The 20021-nt window shown below is 41.6% G+C and overlaps 2 protein-coding genes across 4 annotated transcripts in view; one reads left to right on the top strand and one right to left on the bottom strand.

Annotated features, from left to right (window-relative positions):
• Nucleotides 1–4530, top strand: part of TUBG1 (tubulin gamma 1) — a 45582-nt gene extending 41052 nt beyond the window's left edge. Inside the window, exon 11 of the mRNA XM_077251995.1 lies at nucleotides 1811–4530. Within this exon, the coding sequence (XP_077108110.1) occupies nucleotides 1811–2008 (198 nt within the window). The 3' untranslated portion in view covers nucleotides 2009–4530. The remainder of the gene's footprint in view (nucleotides 1–1810) is intronic.
• Nucleotides 4531–13788: 9258 nt separating this feature from the next.
• PLEKHH3 (pleckstrin homology, MyTH4 and FERM domain containing H3) overlaps nucleotides 13789–20021 on the bottom strand; it is an 84937-nt gene continuing 78704 nt past the window's right edge. For 2 of the 3 annotated variants that reach the window (XM_077251996.1, XM_077251998.1), the window contains exons 8-13: nucleotides 19391–19598; nucleotides 17875–18011; nucleotides 17289–17409; nucleotides 16438–16902; nucleotides 15652–15843; nucleotides 13789–14394 (exon numbers count right to left, since the gene is read on the bottom strand). In XM_077251996.1, coding sequence (XP_077108111.1) covers nucleotides 14281–14394; nucleotides 15652–15843; nucleotides 16438–16902; nucleotides 17289–17409; nucleotides 17875–18011; nucleotides 19391–19598 — 1237 coding nt within the window. In that variant the 3' untranslated portion in view covers nucleotides 13789–14280. The remainder of the gene's footprint in view (nucleotides 14395–15651; nucleotides 15844–16437; nucleotides 16903–17288; nucleotides 17410–17874; nucleotides 18012–19390; nucleotides 19599–20021) is intronic. The other variant, XM_077251997.1, reaches the window with a different exon arrangement.

The following is a 20021-nucleotide window of genomic DNA, read 5'->3' on the forward strand; positions in this document are numbered from 1 at the left end:
AGCATCTGAATTGTTTTGTTTAAAATTCATTGTGGTAATGTCTATAACCAAAATTAGAAAAATGTTGTCTCTGTCCAAATATATATGGACTTAACTGTATATATACAGTACAGACCAAAAGTTTGGACACACCTTCTCATTTAAAGATTTTTCTGCATTTTCATGACTATGAAAATTGTAAATTCACACTGAAGACATCAAAACTATGAATTAACACATGTGGAATTATATACTTAACTAAAAAGTGTGAAACAACTGAAATTATGTCTTATATTCTAGGTTCTTCAAAGTAGCCACCTTTTGCTTTGATGACTGCTTTGCACACTCTTGGCATTCTCTTGATGAGCTTCAAGAGGTAGTCACCGGGAATGGTCTTCCAACAATCATGAAGGAGTTCCCAGAGATGCTTAGCACTTATTAGCCCTTTTGCCTTCACTCTGCGGTCCAGCTCACCCCAAACCATCTCGATTGGGTTCAGGTCTGGTGACTGTGGAGGCCAGGTCATCTGGTGTAGCACCTCATCACTCTCCTTCTTGGTCAAATAGCCTTTACACAGCCTGGAGGTGTGTTTGAGGTCATTCTCTTGTTGAAAAATAAATGATGGTCCAACTAAACGCAAACCGGATGGAATAGCATGCTGCTGCAAAATGCTGTGGTAGCCATGCTGGTTCAGTATGCCTTCAATCTTGAATAAATCCCCAACAGTGTCACCAGCAAAGCACCCCCACACCATCACACCTCCTCCTCCATGCTTCACGGTGGGAACCAGACATGTAGAGTCCATCCATTCACCTTTTCTGTGTCGCACAAAGACACGGTGGTTGGAACCAAAGATCTCAAATTTGGACTCATCAGACCAAAGCACAGATTTCCACTGGTCTAATGTTTATTCCTTGTGTTCTTTAGCCCAAACAAGTCTCTTCTGCTTGTTGCCTGTCCTTAGCAGTGGTTTCCTAGCAGCTATTTTACCATGAAGGCCTGCTGCACAAAGTCTCCTCTTAACAGTTGTTGTAGAGATCTGTCTGCTGCTAGAACTCTGTGTGGCATTGACCTGGTCTCTAATCTGAGCTGCTGTTAACCTGCCATTTCTGAGGCTGGTGACTCGGATAAACTTATTCTCAGAAGCAGAGGTGACTATTGGTCTTCCTTTCCTGGGGCGGTCCTCATGTGAGCCAGTTTCTTTGTAGCGCTTGATGGTTTTAGCCACTGCCCTTGGGGACACTTTCAAAGTTTTCCCAATTTTTCGGACTAACTGACCTTCATTTCTTAAAGTAATGATGGCCACTCGTTTTTCTTTACTTAAAATTTGTATTATGGCAAGAAAAAAGCATCTAGCAGTCTATTCAGTAGGACTATCAGCTGTGTATCCACTAGACTTCTGCACAACACAACTGATGGTCCCAACCCCGTTTATCAGGCAAGAAATCCCACTTATTAAACCTGACAAAGCACACCTGTGAAGTGAAAACCGTTCCCGGTGACTACCTCTTGAAGCTCATCAAGAGAATGCCAAGAGTGTGCAAAGCAGTCATCAAAGCAAAAGGTGGCTACTTTGAAGAACCTAGAATATAAGACATAATTTCAGTTGTTTCACACTTTTTTGTTAAGTATATAATTCTACATCTGTTAATTCATAGTTTTGATGCCTTCAGTGTGAATGTACAATTTTCATAGTCATGAAAATACAGAAAAATCTTTAAATGAGAAGGTGTGTCCAAACTTTTGGTCTGTACTGTATCTATATAGACACCCACACCTACATCTCTTTTGATGACCCCCATCTCCCATGTTTCCTTCTTCCTTTCTGCAGCTATTTGAGAGAACATGCCGGCAGTACGACAAGCTGCGCAAACGGGAAGCCTTTCTGGAGCAGTTCCGTAAAGAGGATATATTCAAGGAGAACTTTGACGAGCTGGATAACTCCAGAGAGATTGTCCAGCAGCTGATCGATGAATACCATGCGGCCACCCGCCCAGATTACATTTCATGGGGTACTCAGGATAAGTGAGCGGTGACCCTAAGGACATTGCAGCACCACAATGGAGCACAGTGTGTGTGCCGCACAGCACAGAAGCGGGGGGGGGGGGGGGGGGGATCACCTGTAAAGAACGTAAACCCATCCAAATGAAGCAGCGTATTCTCGCTATGCTGCCCTAGGGAGCCTCAGATGAAGCTGCAGCAGCTTGTCATGAGTGATTGCTTACGCAGCCCATTAAAGGGCATTTGTCACTAGAATTTTGCTATGTAACCTAAGAGCAGCATGATGTAGGGTTTGAGATCTTAATTCCAGTGATGTGTCACTTTCTGGTCTGCATCCTGGAATTTATACACAATCGCTGTTTTCTCTGCTGCAGATGTAGCAGTGCTCAGAATGCTGATCCCTGTATAATCCCGCCCACACCACTGATTGGAAGCTTCCTGTGCACATGGTTTATTGACTGAAAAATGCTAATCATTGGTATGGGCGGGATTAGAAAACTGTTGACGAGTAGGCATGAGACACCTATTCCTATAGTGATAATCTTCTGCTGATAAAACACTGATTTGTTGAAACAGCAAAACACAGCCAAGTAAGTGACACGTCACTGGAATCAGGGTCTCTGCCCCTACATCATTCTGCTCTCAAATTACAGAGTAAAAAATAGTGATAGATTCCCTTTAAAGAGCTTCACACTTCCATGTTTTGTCTGTGTGATGAAGCCGGCTAATGCTTATTCATTGTATATGAGGCTATCCAGGCAGACCTGACATCTGTACATTTTCAGGTATAATCATTCATGTCAAGGTTCAGAAAGAATCCTTGCCTTGATGGATGTTTACTAAGCAGGGTATATGGACACTTCTTACGTATAGATATTGTTTAGTCACACGCAGGTAGCACTGGGTAATGTAAAAGTTCAGTATGGGAAATGACTGATCTCATTTTAGAGGCGACTGACGGTCAGAGTTTGAGTTTACGTTTTCATTGCACGGAATGACTTCTCGTGAAAGGGACTACATACAAGTGTTGTGAACTTATACTACCTTTATCGTCTAGGTACAACTACACGACTTCCTATCTATCCATGGTTGATGTCATCATATATTAGTAGCTAGTCCAAAACTTATCCCCCTCCAAAAAAGTGATCATTCAAAGCTGGAAGAAGCATCACTCTTGTCTACTCCTGCTCTGTCCGGTATTCAGCTCAGTCCCATGCACTTTAATAGAGCTGAGCTGCAGTACCGGCCACAGCCCATGAACGAGAAAGACGGATGAGCACGGGGGCTGTGAATTTCCACCCCTTCATTTCTATACAGAGCTCCAATGATACTTGGGTTCCTTCAGCCACCACCAGAGGCAGAACACTGTTTCATCATTGAGTTCAGTGTGCTCTCCAAAGCTCCTCCTAGTGGTGGCTACATGCATCCAGCAAGGTATGCTTTCTGTTCCTATTCAGGTACACCTGGAGTTCTCTATCAGAAAAACTACATTTGGGCTACTTTAAAGAATTTAAAGGGGTTTTCTCCACATCTTAAATAGTTAAAGTTGGAACGTGGTTCTAACAAAAAAGCATCTTTGCAATTTACTTCTTATTAAAAATCCTCTCTATTCTCAAGAACGGAAGGATTTTTAAATTTAGCATTTGTTTGTTGCCTAGGTAACCAGCCACCTCTGCAGTCTATCAGCAGTGGCCGATTTCATGCAAAATGTGCAGCACTTCCAAGCTCTTTCCAATAGAACTCGTAAGCGTTGTTCTGAAGCTGGTCCAAACTGACAAACAGAAGTGGACCACCTCGGAAGTCAAGGGAGCAGTGCGCTCCTGAAGAAGGATCATAACTCAACACCTTTCATTTGCACAAAATTGAGGGCCTATTTAGAAGTTCTATATTAGGTCCATAAAGTTGTATCACTATGGGAAGGTATCCCACTAGAGGAGAACAATGAAAATTCTTTGTTCTGAATAAATCCGCTGCTTTTTTTTTGTAAAGGTATAAATCCACCACCGTAGCCATAGACCTCTGTGTAAATGGAGCAGTAGTGCACATATGTGATTACCATTACATTCACTTCTAGGGGACTGATGGACCTGCTATCTCACTAAGTCCCACCGAAGCGGTGGTCATGCATGAATACTACCCCTCCATCCAGACAGGGGCTTTGTAGCCACCTTCTTGTGATCAGTGGTGGTCTAGTGGTCAGACCCCCAGCGATCATACAGTTATCACCTATCCTGTGAGAAAACTAGCAATGTATGGAAAGGTAAGTGGAAATATCTGGCCATGTGCGCACACCATGTGATGGATATATAACAGTTACACTCCTTATATGCATGAAAGCCTTGGGGCTCCCCAGGTACCCTTTCCTGTATTAGCTGTCGGCCAATAAAGTGTCCTTCATACTTGGAAAGCATATAGTACATAATACATATATATATTTGTATGTAAAATGTGTGTATTTGAGGTCTGCCTGGAAAGAGCCGTATTTTCAAAGCTTGTCTTTTCACGCTCAGCTATTGTAGAATTATTCTTATTAAATAAGATTCCGATAAATCGCTTGTTTGTCTCTGTCCTATTATCTCATGGTCTGGGGAGTGCTTCCAGGGCTGGAGCTGATGACTGCATTTCTTTTGGAAAAGCCACATCAGTGTTCTGCCCATTCCCCTGTACATACAGACATATTGTATGGATTGCTATTTTTTCCCATGTCATTCAGTAGAACCTACAGACTGGATTTGCGCTCTAGAGGAGGTGATCATTTATAAGAGCATTGCTGAGGTCATGTCAATGACTGGTCCTTATACAGTATATGATATGTCCATGCACATATCTGCTTTCATAGTCTGATTTGTTTCTACAAGGCTATAGAACAATATTTGTCACCCAGCTCTCCCAGGTTCTGGGATGGCACGTCTACTTATTTCCATAACTGAAAGGGAACCTGTCAGGTCGCCTATGCCCTCCAATCCAGCAGCAGTCACGTATGTATGAGCAAATTCCCTGCCTAACCAGCACTGTATAACATTGAGTGAAAACAAGGTATAAAAAGACATTTATAGTGTCCCCGTTTGCTATTCTAATGAGGGCTTTGACTTGTCGATGGTGCATTAGTTGCCCCAGACTAGCCTGCCCTCTTTCCATGTTATTACACTCCTGTGGGCGTGATAGTATAATTTGCATGAGCTGTGTCAGCGCTGCTCAATAAATCTGGCACATGCGCACCGTTCATTCCGGCAGCATCATTGTGTCTCTGCAGCCGGGTGTACGCTTCCTGACTTCAGTGGTGCACTGTGCATGACCAGAAGTTTAGAAGATGGCTATCATCCCCGATGTAAGTGCTCAGCAGAGAGCGCAGGATAAATGTGATCCTAAACATTATGTAAAATGTTCTCAACAAAACCTTCAACTCTGTCCACAAAAACAAGCAAGTCCCCACTCAGGTCTGTCATCTGTAACGGAAATATAGCGGCTTCCACATTACTGGCAGCACAAAGGCTCTGGAAAAGTGCTATGGTTCCTCACCCTCCAAAATAAATACAGTGAATTCTACGCTCCCAAACTAGCATCTAGCTACACGTTAATCAGTCCTAGTACTAGGCTCTCGTTGACTCACACTGAGCACTTGTGACTTTCAACTCTGATTTCCGGTCAGTCAGAAGTTGCGATCACAAGATGGCAGATCGGGATCGGAGCAGCATGGGGAAGAGCAGAAGACAGTGGCAGGAAAGTATATTACTAGAGCCAAGGAGCTTAGTGACACAACTCCAGCACTGAAATAAAAAAAAAAAATGCTGGAGGGGAGCTTTAGGGTATGTGCACATGTAAATGAAACCTCTGCTGATTTTTCCGCACCTGTTTTGAGAAATCCACAGGTAAAAAGCACTGCGTTTCACCTGCGGATTTTCCGCAAATTTTGTGCGAATTTACACTTGCAGATTCCTATTATGGAGCAAGTGTAAACCGCAGCGGAATCCGCACAAAGAATTGACATGCTGCGGAATAAACAACACTACATTTCCGCGCGTTTTTTTCCGCAGCATGGGCACTGCGGATTTTGTTTTCCATAGGTTTACATGGTACTGTAAACGCATGGAAAACTGCTGCGAATCCCCAGCGTCCCATCTGCTGCGGATCTGCAGCAAAATCCGCAACGTGTGCACATAGCCTTAAGGTTATGCATGAGAGGGCCTCACGCTGTAGAGACTAACATGGATACCATCTAGTTGATGGACGTGACTCTCGCCAAGCCTCTTGTTCTAGTCATTGATTCACTCTTAAATTCATCTCTAGCTGACATCATAAAGGTAATGTATGTACAGAGGTAGATGCCTAGCCCATGGGTGGTACACATGTATGGTGGTTTTACCCTTTCATACTAGATGGCCATCTTTCACGCTCAGACTTCAGTTTATGCTGCACCGCGGGCTTTCTTTTTTCCTGCTGCTACATATACAGTGTATGCTGCACTCCGGTCTCTTGTTTTTTTTATCGTAGTCACTTTGTCCTGTCTTTACCGTCTCGCAGCAGGTTGCAGACCCAGCTTGTCTGATCTGGCTCTCATTACTCCCACTGACTGGTTCTTGGAAGAGAATTGCTGGCAGCCATCCTGGAGATCAACAGAAAGTTATATTTGTTCTCCAGCTTTTGTTCCTGAAATATATTCCAGGAAGCCTGCTTATAAATTTAGGACACATTATATGTTCATATACTACATGGTAGGCCATGTTCACACTATCGGTATTTGGTCAGTATTTTACATCAGTATCTTTAAGCCAAAACCAGGAGTGGGTGATAAATACAGAAGTGGAGCATATGTTTCTATTATACGTCTCCTCTGTTCCACTCCTGGTTTTGGCTTACAAATACTGAGGTAAAATACTCTGTGTGTACATGGCCTAAGAGATATACAGCCCCCTGCTGTAAATGAGGGCGTACGAGGATTACGTACAGTGATTTCTGCCCTACTAGATGCATTGTTGGTTTCTTCCATCTGACCTTTTTCTCCTAGTCTTCAGTATTGTCCTTCCAAATTGTTTGTTGGGTCCGCTGTACTGTGCAATAGGATCTCCTCGTGACCACATGTCTATTACATGCACAGACGATCAGGTTAAATTGTATTTAATTAAAGGGGTTCCTTTAGGGCCTTTTTTATAAATACATTTTGCACCAAATGACTTTTACAGGTTCTTTTTTTCCTTGCACATTCAACTTTGATGTGGTTTGTGGTCATAAATCAGTTGAGAGAAGCTCAGAAAAAAAGACATAAGTTAACAAAAAGGCTATACCAAGCAAATAGTGCAAATTTTGTAACAAAATCCAATTGCAGTAAAGATCTTTAGCACCATGTACATGCATTTAAGTGAAAGATAATTTCGACAACCCCTTTACTCAGTAGTGTAGTTACTGGAGGCGGCAGAGGCTGCAGTCTCCTCGGGTTCTGTACTCAGAGGGTCCCACAAAGTGACCCTTTACTATATCTGCGTGCTGTGCTCCCCATTCTGCACACCTCAGGTCGCTTTGTGCCTGCGGCCTACAGAACATCCTCCTGACACGCCGGGGCTCTGATATCTAGTGCGTGTGCAGGCGCTTTGTAGGAAGGCTTGTCAGGATCCTGGATTATGCAAGTATATGATTTATTTGAATTAAAATGTGTGGTGCGACTGAGCGCATCATAAAGTATAGAGACTCCCTCATACATTTTAAGGGCTAGTGTGAGAGGCTCTCATACAGTCTTGAGACTTGTGTGGGGGGACATTATACAGCTTGAAGGGCCATTATACAGTGTGGGTACATATGTGGGGGCCATTATACAGTACAGTTTGGGGGGGGGGGCATTATCCAACGTGAATGCTAATGTGGGGTTTATTGTACAGTATGGGTTCAAATGTTGGGGCCATTTTACAGCTTGGGGGCCATTATCTTTTGTGGAAGCTAATGTGAGGACAATGTGGGGGGCAATCATACAGTGGGGACTATTGAGAGGTCCATAATGCAGTTTGGTGCCATTATACAGCATGGGAGCTATTGTGAGGGCCATTGTACAGTTTGGGGCTAATGTGGGGGGCCATCATACACTGTAGGGACCATTATACAGTGTGGTGGTCATTATAGTGTGTTTTGGGGAGCAATGAGGATATGATACTGTGTATGGGGGATCTATGGGGGCATTATAATGTGTATAGTGGAACTGTTGGCCCACCATACTGTTTATAGGGGAGCTGTACACAGGGGGACTCGGGTGACCTTATTAAATGTATTATAGGGGCACTCAGAGAATTGTGACCGGCAAAGGCTCACAAGTGGGCATTGTTACTTTTTAGGGGCAAAAGGTGGCCACTGTTTTCTAAGGCACTTGTACAGGGCATTCCTGTTTTCTAGAGGGCACAAAGGAGGCATTTACTTTGTAAGGTGCACCGTGGTGGGCATTTCTATATGGGGCAGTTTTTGTGACAGTGGTGGCAGTAATAGGGACTCATAGGGCCGCACAGCATTGGGGTATCACGCAGAGGCACTCGTGGAGGCTGAGAATAGGTGAAGACGGTGCCTGAAATGTGAGAAGTTGACCTGGGCCTGATGGAAAAGTGACCGACACCACCAGAAAGAACGTCAGCGGTAAGTCACTATCTGTAATCTCTATGTTCTGCACCACTGGTATCTACCCGAAGCCACAATTAGGGTGTGCCACCATATTTGTAATTAAGGTTACCTGATTACTCGGCCCACTCAGGTGTTTTGCCCCCCCTGAGCTGAAGCGGAATTGCTCAATTTCTTACTTTACAGTGGAACACATTTTAAATTATAATTGTTCATCTTTCATACTTAGTGCCTTGTAATTAATGGTCTAAACATGTCGTGGTCATCAGTGATTTACAGATGTGTCCTTCTTACTTTTCCTCTTGGCTCAACATCTACTGAAATGAGTGACCTGAGATTACCAGCTTTAAAAGAGACAAAATCTGTTTTTGTTGTGTATTTTTCTGCTGGGAGCTGTCTACGCTATATGTGTCTAGATGTGGCCACCTAGTGGCTGTGATGTGCAATGCAGCCTGTTCAGTGTTTTGCTAGCAGGCGAATGTATTGTTTCAAATGAAGGTAACACATTTACCCAAGTCTCTACATTGTTGCATGCACTCCCTACCCAAGGATGGTGACTTGTCTGACTGTGTCTCTCCAAGGCAACTAACCTTTTCCTTTAGCTGTCGCACTTCTCTAAATGAGGAGCTCCAGAAGGGAGGTCTCCAGCACCTCCAGAATTCATCAGTTTGTTTCGGTAATTATACTGTCATCTATGATTGTGACGACCAGTGAATTGCTGCTAATTCTCTGGAACCAAGAATAATTAAGAAGTACATTTGCCAAAAGGAAATCCTAAACTTGCCAAAGCGTATTACCATAATTATTCCAAGCATGCTGCCCCCTGCAGGAACTAAATGCATTAAATAAGAATAGTAAAACTTTTATTTCTCAAATATTTTTTATTTAAAAAAAACCCAAAATGCATATTTTCAAAGAGCACATATCTTTTCAGGTGAAAAACTTTTGGCATTTGCACATCCAACAAGGCATTGTAAAACAGTGCAAAACGGGGTAGGGAGAAATCCCAAATGGATTGAATACACAAAATGCCAAGTGACTCCTATCAGCCGCTGTAGATTCACCAACATGGCAGTTATTCCTGATGGCAACGATTGGGCAGGGATGGTGACAACAACATGATCTGATTGTCCTCTATATCAAACCTCGCTCGGAGAGTATGTGGTTGTGTGTCCTATTATTACAAAGGAGGGCATCGTATAAAGCCCCTCTGATACACGAGTGTGACTGGTCCCAAACAGTGGATGATGACGATTTCACAAGTGTTGATCTTTAGTTCCAGGCTTGTGAGTGACAGATATGACCGCATTAATCCTAGACATACAAGAAGTGAGCAGCCACTGAACAAGTAGGTAAAAAACTGCGGCCAACACTCAATATATTACAATTTGAAATGCTGCATGAAGGGTACATAAACCACAGTTAATAATGTGGATCTATCTGGAAGGAGCTAAACATTGGGTTTTTTCATCGCTTGCCAGAAACCATTGTATTAAAACTGCCATTTAATTGTCACGGCATGTGGATGGGCTGAAAATCAGACGAAGAGAGAACAGAAAAATATGCTTGGCAACTAGAATGCAATACTAATTGTAACCCGATGTACGGACTCTCATTCTGGCTATGGCGGGGCAGATAGTACAGGTCTACATGTAGACGATCTGTCCTCTTTCCTGAGTACTTAAATAGGTTGTCCGGCCTTACACTGCAAGTCTGCAGTCACTATGTGAATCCTCACATGCACTGCACACTGTAAGGAATGTCGGGAGTCGGCAATCGTGACCACACATAGGTGATTTACATACTTCTGGTCACATGCCAACTAGACTGTATCCAGCCTATTTCAATACCCTTGCATTTAGCGAGGCTGCGCTCATCTAGTAAGCAGATGACCGCATTAATCCAAATCACATATCTGTGGTCAGGCGCCCCGCCACTCCTTGTGCCAGCACCGGACAGTGCGTGATGTAAGGATTCACGAGTCTGACGTCACATAGAGTGACTGCATACTTGTAGCCTGAGGCCGGACAACCCCTTTAAGGAACAGATTCATATATGGCTACTGCTGTGAATATTATGGCTGTATGCTTGATGCTGATCGGGGATTTGCATGTGGTTGTTAAGCTGTACCTGCAATGCAAAAATTCCTCTCTCTATAGGCAACGTATCAGAAAATGTTAGAAACTATGGAGTCAAATTTCCCAAGAAGAGGAGACCAGACATAGGCCCCTTAGCCATTACTGGCTATATTGGTGGCAGCCAATGATATTACCAAGAATAACAGCAGATTTATATGGCGCTTTTCTCACAATGGAATCAAATTAAAGATTCCACTTTTTTTTGTACTAGTTCTAAATGTACAAGTGATATATTTCCCAGTGTGTGATTTCATCCTCCATCTCCGCTCTTTAGCAAGGCACGGGAGTGCTAGTCAGTGATGAGCAAGTATACGCGTTGCTGGGGTTTTCCGGAGCACGCTCAGGTGGTCTCCGAGTATTTGTTAGTGCGCGGAGATTTAGTTTTCGTGGCCGCAGCTGCATGATTTGTAACTGCTAGACAGCTTGCATACCAGTGGAGATTCCTTAGCAACCAGGCAACCCCCACATGTACTCAGGCTGGCTAGCAGTCGCAAATCATGCAGCACAAAATACTCGGAGACCACCCGAGCATGGTCGGGGAAACCCGAGTATAACGAGCATACTCGCTCATCACTAGTGCTAGAATTTTCCCAACGGGGATCTGTCCATTGGATCAGTAAAACTGTGAACTTTTATCATTTATAGCTAAATTTATACTGGCTGCTGATTGTGTTCCTTCATCCTCCCCGATTAATGGATACAACTATGGTGCATAGTATTCCAAATATTACAAAATGTGGTTGGATCAGCAGGTTTCTGCCCATAACGAGTGCTGATCGACTATATACAAGTCGATTGGTGCTGCCCTTTCTAATGTGCAGACACAAGCTGTATGGGGCCAGAATGAGTCCAGTCCCCACACAACAAGCATGTTGTCAGCAGCATATCCCTGTGAACACGGACATGAGTGGTAGTGTGGTAGACATAGGCTTCATACCACAATAGGGCACAAAATGTATAAATGTAGCTCTCGTTTACCTGATCTTGTTATCAAAATGTGTAACCTAGCAAAGCATACAAGACTGGAACGGAGATTTTTATTATTTTCTAGGAACTGCGACAATATTTTTCATTGGCTGATTCTGGTATTGCACTTAAGTGAGGCTTTATTACAATTCCAGACTCAGTCTGTTGGCAAGAGTGGCGCTGTTTCATATTTAAAGTGCCCATTGAAGGAAGTCGGAAAGCTGATTTGTGCTATCCAAACTCCAAGCAGCATGAATCAGTCCGGCTCTGGAATTCCAGGCAGGTATGTTTCACTCTGAAACGGAGAAAACGTCCATTTAAATGCCACTCAGGTGACTAGTAGTGATGAGCGAGTATACTCGTTGCTCGGGTTTTCCTGAGCACGCTCGGGTGGTCTCAGAGTATTTGTAAGTGCTCAGAGATTTAGTTTTCGTTGCTGCAGCTGCATGATTTATGGCTGCTGGACAGCCTGAACACATTCCCTAACAAACAGGCAACCTCCAGATGTATTCAGCCTGTCTAGCAGCCGTAAATCATGCAGCTGCGGCAACGTAAACTAAATCTCCGAGCACTAACAAATACTCGGAGACCAACCGAGCGTGCTCAGGAAAACCCGAGCAACGAGTATACTCGCTCATCACTAGTGACTAGTCCAAGAGGCCAATTCCCAGCGCTTTCTCCCTGCCATGCTCCTCTTGAGTGACAGGTCTCTTTCTGCAAGTATTGATAGGATGAGATCTGTCACTCAATGGGCACAGAGAAGCTGCTGGGTTCAGCCCTCTTGGACTAGTCCCCTCAGCTGGTTCCCTGCCGGCCTTTAAACCTATGTTCGTTCCTTAAACGCTTGTGCTTCAAAGTGAGACTTAACTGGCTGAAATTCCAGAACCAGACTGATGTTGCCTGTCGTACAGTCAGCATGAACCAGATTTCTTTTTCAGGTTAATGAGGTTACTTTGTAAGTGTACTGTGTCCAGGTAACTTGAATCTTTTCCAAGGTTCACTTATTTATCTGAAACTTTCCTTTTTTATTTTAAGGAAAAAAGGTTAAGGTTTCCCAAAGCAAACCTTCATCCCTTTTCTCTTCCAATGATCCACGTACACAATAGACTTGTATGAGCAACTTATCATTGGTGAGAAAACAATGTTTTATTATTTATGCAAATTAGAGTCGAAGTGCTTTTTGGGTGGTCCAAAATCAGGCAATTGTGTTGGCTTGTACCAAACTCCTCTCCCCAATGTTTCCCCATTTGCATCAACTCACGGCGCCAGCACCGAGCAAAATGAACCTATCCAGCTCTAGAATCTGGGCCGGACAGGATGATATAGATGGCTGTAATATAGCCCCTAAAATGCACCAATATTATGGCTATTCTAATCATACAGAAAAAAATGAGGTTAATTAGCTGATATACTCCGTTATATCTAGTGCCTGAGTAGGTGCACTAGAGATTCAAAGAGTACTTAAAGGGGGTCTGTCATAATGATCATTCACCTCTCACCCTACCTCAAAATAATCATAATATATGTACCTTTTATTTATAAAATCCATAACTGAAAAATCCATGTTTAATCCACTTACAAATGAGACTGAAGAGCTCTGGGCATGGTCTGACCTGAGCTTCGGACTCCACAGTGCTATTCCTTGAATAGCACCCCCTATTTTCTGCTTGACTGATAGCTCACTGGCTTGACTAAACAAAGGATTGGGAAATGCTCAAAACACACCCATAGCACTTCAGATTCATTTGCATTTTTTATTAAACATGGATTTTATAAATAAAGGTACAGATTGGCTCATCTTTCAAGGAGCTACTTGACAATGTAGGAGGTTTGGGGTAAGGGTGGCTGATCGTCATGACATTACCTTTAAATATCTGTTTGGCCACTTCTGTAATTCCAACAGACTGTAATAAGATGTCTATTGCGACAATATAGAGACTAATAGATGAACCAAAATGCCTTAATTCTGACAATGGTGTGTATCACAAATGACGCCCTCTTCTAACAAACCTGCCCTTTCTGATATAATTTTGCTTTTGTATATTTTTGCAAAGCGTTTTTGTTCCAAGGGTAATTTACACTAATAACGTAGAAATAACATTGATGACTAAAGTGCTTTTAAAACATAAACTTAGTTTTTCCCTTTTATATGAGGCACAATTTATAAAATAACAAAAACATTACTCCTCCTTTCACGCAAGACCGAGAAAAGCCAATTTCCTAAAATAACAAAAAATGGGATTACATCCTCTGAAATAGTTGTTTGTTTTTTGCCAATAAATATGAAGGTGATAGCCTGGCTGACAATAATGACACAAGTTGAGTAGTTTGCGAACATGCGAATAGATGGATTATGGAGGTAAAATGAAAAATGACCTGTGAAGGAAGGCAACCAGGGGCAAAGTTTTTGGTTTAAGGAAAAAAAAAAGGCCTAGTATTAACTTTGTTGTGAGTCCATAAACACATTGATAATTTTGTGTACAGATTATAAAGCTGTGGATTCCTCGGGGTAGACAGTATTCAGCCCAGATGTATTGGCAAAATGTCTACCAACTGCTGTAGGCGGGTAACGTTGCACAAGACCAGTAGTTAGAGATGGCACAGGTCAGACCAGCTGGCTTGGGTCTTCAGAAAAACGACTGCTACATTCACCGGGAAGAGGAGGTCCATTACTGATGCAGGTGAGGTATGTGTTAATAAGCTGAGTGATCTCATCCACCTGAAAGCAGAAGAAGCAGCTGTTAGTCATATGACTATCTATCCAGGGGCGGTGAAGCCTGTGGGACCCATATGTTTAGTGATGTCTCCCACATGCATCATTCACACTGATACAGCATACCTATTTAGCTAAAAAAATATCTTTACTTGACCATAATTAGAGGGAAAAAAACAAGACCGTCAGGATTGACACTGAATGGTATCAAGCAGCTTGCAATGTACTGTAATAAATGCAGGCTGCAGAAGCAAAATGGTTAAACATTTCCAATTAAAAAATTACTATCATTCTTTTCAGTATAACACGCAGTGCAATTACATAGCATATCACCCACCATATCCTACAAACCTAGTTGACAGCCAACAACTTTGCTGAGTAATATCCATAGGTGAAAGATCGCGAGTATTGTATTACCTATTAAATGGAGATAACAAAATCCATTCTAAAGACTAACTCGTTACACTACATAACTTGTAATCGTTAGCCGCTTAAAAAAATGCAGTTTCATCATATTTATATATCCATCAACACTTAAAGAGGTTGTTCGGTGAGAAAAAATCTAGATGTAAACCTAATAATATATAGAATTTACTGATGTATTTGTATTATGGAAGGTGGCCTCATATATCAGAGAAGTCCTAGCCAGTCCACTTCAGGCTGGTGCTTGACACAAGAAAGATAATCTTCTGTTGGAACGTTATCAGTGTTGTGTGTGAAGGGGGCTGGCTGATTTCAGTAGCTAAGCCAGACCCTTTCTGTGTCTCTGAATCAACAGAGACTGGAAAATTATCTGTCTTGGTTACAGAAATGAACAGTCATCTGACTTCTTCACACACAAACGTGATGACTCTCTTCTGTGTTCAGCACAAGCTGGGAGAAGAACTGCCGGGACTGCACTGATTTCATAAGGTTTGGCAGGTTTGATAATAATATTTTTAATTTTTTTTAAATTAAAATTAGGAACACATCTAAAAAACATTTGCTCAATTGGACAACCCATTTAAAAGGAAATTACGGTAGACAAGTGTCTTTATCGCTTTAGAAAGAACATGACTCTTGGTCGGTGGGCTCAGTCTCGCATTGTACAGCCGCATTGAAGTGACTGGGGCTGACACATACATTTACATGTGGCTTGCTTCGGTGCAGTAATAGGACAGCTTTCTGCCACACTGCATTATATAACTGTTACTGTGGCCGTTCTTTAGATACAGGTCACACAAACGTGTAACAGAGGAGCAGTGATTTCACTGTAAACCTCACCTTGGAAGTTTCGAAGATCATTTCTTTTTCTCCCACTGATACTTTAAAAGTGGAATTGTCTGAAACGCCAAAGGATGTTATCTGGCTGTACTGAATACTTTCAAAGGAATCCACTTCTCCGTGCTTGTAAAGACTAAGAGAGGTGGCATTGATGCCCAGCCAAAGCCGCTGTGAAAAGCTCCCGACAGAACTCTGCATGAAAGACAAAACGTGGTGAGTGAGGATACCTGTACAAAATATACTATGTGATCAGCAGAGGCTTATCTATATGGTGTGGAAAGGTTGGCTCTGACACTGTGGCATGGGAGGTCCTAAAAAGTCACTTTTGATAGTATTGATTTTCTTATAAAGACCCCAGATAGTTGGAGGCTCTGTTTGAGGTTTTGCATTGAAGTCCTGGAGCTTCAGGTTACCACAATGCTGATTATATGACAATCAATTTCACTGCAAAGTAGCCCATGCATATTAAATATAAGTAGGCCAAACCCAATTTTGAGAGACTGACTAATGTTTGCCAAGACTAGCACACGCATGTATAAGACCGTTGAAAGGCATGGCTGTCGGACACTTTAGGCCTTGACAAATATTGGGTTTTAACATGTTAAGAGATCCTAAAAAGTTTTAGAAAATATAAAATGCACCTAATTACATAAATTGTGACTCCTATTAACTCATTTGAGTATTCTCCATCAAAGGATCCTTCCACCATTGCATTATTAGAAGAAGAATATACAAGTAGGTATAAATCATAGTTTCCCTTAGGAGCTTAAGAAAAAAACAACTTACCATATAAAAGTCAATGTCAAATAACGTAGATCCATAACCAGACCATTGTTTAACTATGGATAGATATGTTGCCATGACTTCAGTTCTATCCATGCTCTGTACAGCCTTCCATTTGTCTACAATAGCAGACATCATATTGGCCCCTTCCTCCTTCATTCGACCCTTAAACTTTTGACTTTCCTCAGCCTTCTGTTTAACTAAAGAGTTGTTCCACAATCCATTGGGAAGGGCTCCTGAGAAAAGACCTTTATGTAGGCCGGGACAGGAAGGTTTTGATGTGATGTGAGGTTTACTAGATGCCAATACCCGAGAATGAAGAATGTAGATGGGGAACAGCTCCTCTAACCGAGGAAAAGGTGCATTTGGGGAAAAGTCACCATTAAGGTACTGTAGACGGAGAGCTGCCAATGATTGCAACGTTTCCTCATTTGTGGGAAGATAGCCGTGGATTACCGCTTCGTGCGCCTACAAGATAAAGGCAGATCGTAATTAAGTCCTATTCTAAACTGGATTTTCATTCTCTAAAAGATCACAAAAGACACATTTTAGAAACCATTTCACAATGGCAAGTCCCAGTCCAACTGTGGGTCAACTCCTTTTCTAGACTCGTTGCCTCTCGATAAAACTACTACCTTGTAGAAAATGAATGGATCCACACTGGAGCCAGCTACTGACATTAATTTTTAGAGACGTAAAATGACTTTCAGAAGATTTAGATGATGTCCTCTCCAGGTAATTCATATCAGGATTTGACATTTCCAAAGATTTCTGTAGTAATTGACCACAGGACTAAATATGGGTCTGACACAAGACCAGAAAGCATGGTTAGAACATGTAGATCTGTAACATACCTGCTCGAAGAGGAAAGAAAATTCTAAGCTGTCTTTCGGGACATCGTCCATGTCAAGGAAACAGTAAAGCTTGAAGTATAACCTCCATCGTGTTTCAAATCCCTTCTCTTTACACGTAAAGCTAAAAAATACAAAACAAAAATGAAGAATTGCCCAACGAACAAAGAGCAGGTTGATTGATAGAATGATTTGTTTTAAACCCTTTTTTTGTTTTGACTTTTTTATATCTATAAAAATGTAATTTTTTTGAACCATTACATTTTATGCAGCAAATTTGTAAAAGAACAATGTTACAAAATTACTCTAAAAAATTAAGGGGATTACAGTGAAACAGAAATGTAGATGAATTATTTTTTTAAGACTAAGTAATTTAGTAATCTAGTTCTAACCAAGGAGCCCAAAAAAACCCACTCCATTCTGGGTCTTGGTTTCTAGTCTAGTGCCCAAGCAATGAGTGAAGGGGACTAACCCATTTTTTCACTGTATATACATAGAGCTGGAGTGCCCAAGCTACTGAAATAAGCAATAGGTCCAACTGTCTGCACCCACCTCACCCCTAAGAACCCACAAGCAAAGCTGCATTTACTTTTCAAACCTGGTGAGGGTATCGGCAACTATAGTGGCTTTGGCCAGAGCTTGCTCGTAATGGTTGTTCTGCTCGAAGAGGGCAAACACATTTCTGCTGTGAGTCAGCTTCAGTTTTGTGATCACTTCTTCCACCAACTGGTTAAAGGGAAAAAATTAAGACAGATTCATGACAATGAGTCATAACATGTAAGAAGCCAAGGTCTGGCCCATGTTTCTTCTCCTAAAAGAAACATGGTTACTAATATATACATCACACAAAACCCAAACTGATGAAACGTAGTAATAAGACAAGATAAGAATTACTAGCTCAGCGCAAATTAGCGCTCAAGCGTAAAAACGTTGCAGTTTACTGTCCCAGCAAAGCGAATGAGATTTTTGAAGTCTCATGCACATGCTGCTTATTTTTTTTTATTGCGAATTTAAACCATCAACGCATTTTTTTTCTGTCAATTTTTTTCAGCATTTTTGTAGCATTTTTCACGTATTCAAGTAAATGGTGAAAAAAAACACCAAGCAAAATTGTGCATAAAAATGCATAAAAACGCATGTCTTTTATTCAATTTTTCCTGCCAGCACTCTTTTTTTGTGCAGAAAAATTGCTGCAACTGCTCAGTGTGCACATACCTTTATTGGTAGAGGAAGGAACAACTCTGGACAAATTTATGATTTAATGGGCTATGCTTTTTACTTCACTATGAAGTACATGGCGAGTTATTGCGCTGCTGCAGTGCAACTAATTATACTGAATGTATTCGTGTTGTGACAAGTAAGTTACAGCTTTTTTCATGTTTGGATAAATTTTAGAGTAGGAATTTATTAGGAAGCATAATTTTTACTCAAAAAAATAAAAAATAGTTTATTAAATGTTTTAAATATTTTAAAAAACCACAACCTGTGGCCACAGGTTGTGGTTTTTTAAAATATTTAAAACATTTAATAAACTATTTTTTATTTTTTTGAGTAAAAATTATGCTAAGTAAGTTACAGCTACAAGACAATCGGCAGAAATCCAAAGCCCCTGGATTTACGTGCAAATATATTCACTATTATTATTTGCAACTTAAGCAGCATGAAAGTGATCTTATTTCACGTGACCTAAAATGGACGTGTAGCCTTAAAGGGGCTGTCTCACCATAATAACCCCTTTAAAAATTAAGCTTAAGCACAATTAGCCCAAGCATAGGTGTAAAATAATAGACTAAATGCTGGAAAAATAGCAATCCCATAGTCTGCTGATACTGGAGAACCCTCTCCAACCTGCTGCAAAGGGTCAGTTAAAGAGGTTGTCCACTACTTTTCATTGACGACCTATCCCTGGAATAGGTCATCAATGAAAAAGTAGTGGACAACCTCTTTAAAAAAGAGGCATTATATGTGTACTGGATGACACAGAGATTCCTTTCCCCACATCAGCACAGGCTTTTTGGATACAGTGCTGTTGTATAGCAATAAACTATTTTTATTAAAAAAAAAAAAAAAGGCAAGTAGTAGCCAGAATGCGAACAACCTCTCACCTCTCCAGCTGTCGTATGAGATGTAATTGGAACCTTACAGACCCCAGATCCTGGGTAGTATACAGTACATATCAGCTCCTGTCTCTGAATAAGCACCGAGATCTCCTCGTAGGATGGTACAAACTCTCGCTGCTTTGTCTTATCCAGAGAGGAGAGGATGAAATCAGCGTACTTCTCCATTTCTGTGTGGGGGGAACAGCTTTTCGTTCTAGCAAGGGCGAAATAAGATTTTATGAGGCAAATGATTGACTGTCTATTACCACTTTCTTTCCAATTAATCATATGAAATTAAAGAATGTGTCCTATAAATAACATACATTGCATGAATAAAAGTACTGGGACACTTACACATTAAATCTACACAAGCTTTTATGACATCCAATTCTAAATCCATAGGTATTAATGTGGTGTTGGTCCCCACTTTGCAAATATAGCAGCTTCCACTTTTCTGGGAAAGGCTTTCTGGAAGATTTCGGTGTATTTCTGAGAGAAATTATTCCCATTTATTTAGATGAACATTTATGAGGTCAGAAACTGATGTTGGATGAGCGGTCCTGTCACTCCATCTCTGTTCTACTTTATCCCCAAACTGTTAGATAAGGTTGAGGTCAGGGCTTTGTGAGGCCAATCA

The sequence above is a fragment of the Ranitomeya variabilis genome, chromosome 4 (genome assembly GCF_051348905.1).
Source record: "Ranitomeya variabilis isolate aRanVar5 chromosome 4, aRanVar5.hap1, whole genome shotgun sequence".
Lineage (NCBI taxonomy): Eukaryota > Metazoa > Chordata > Amphibia > Anura > Dendrobatidae > Ranitomeya > Ranitomeya variabilis.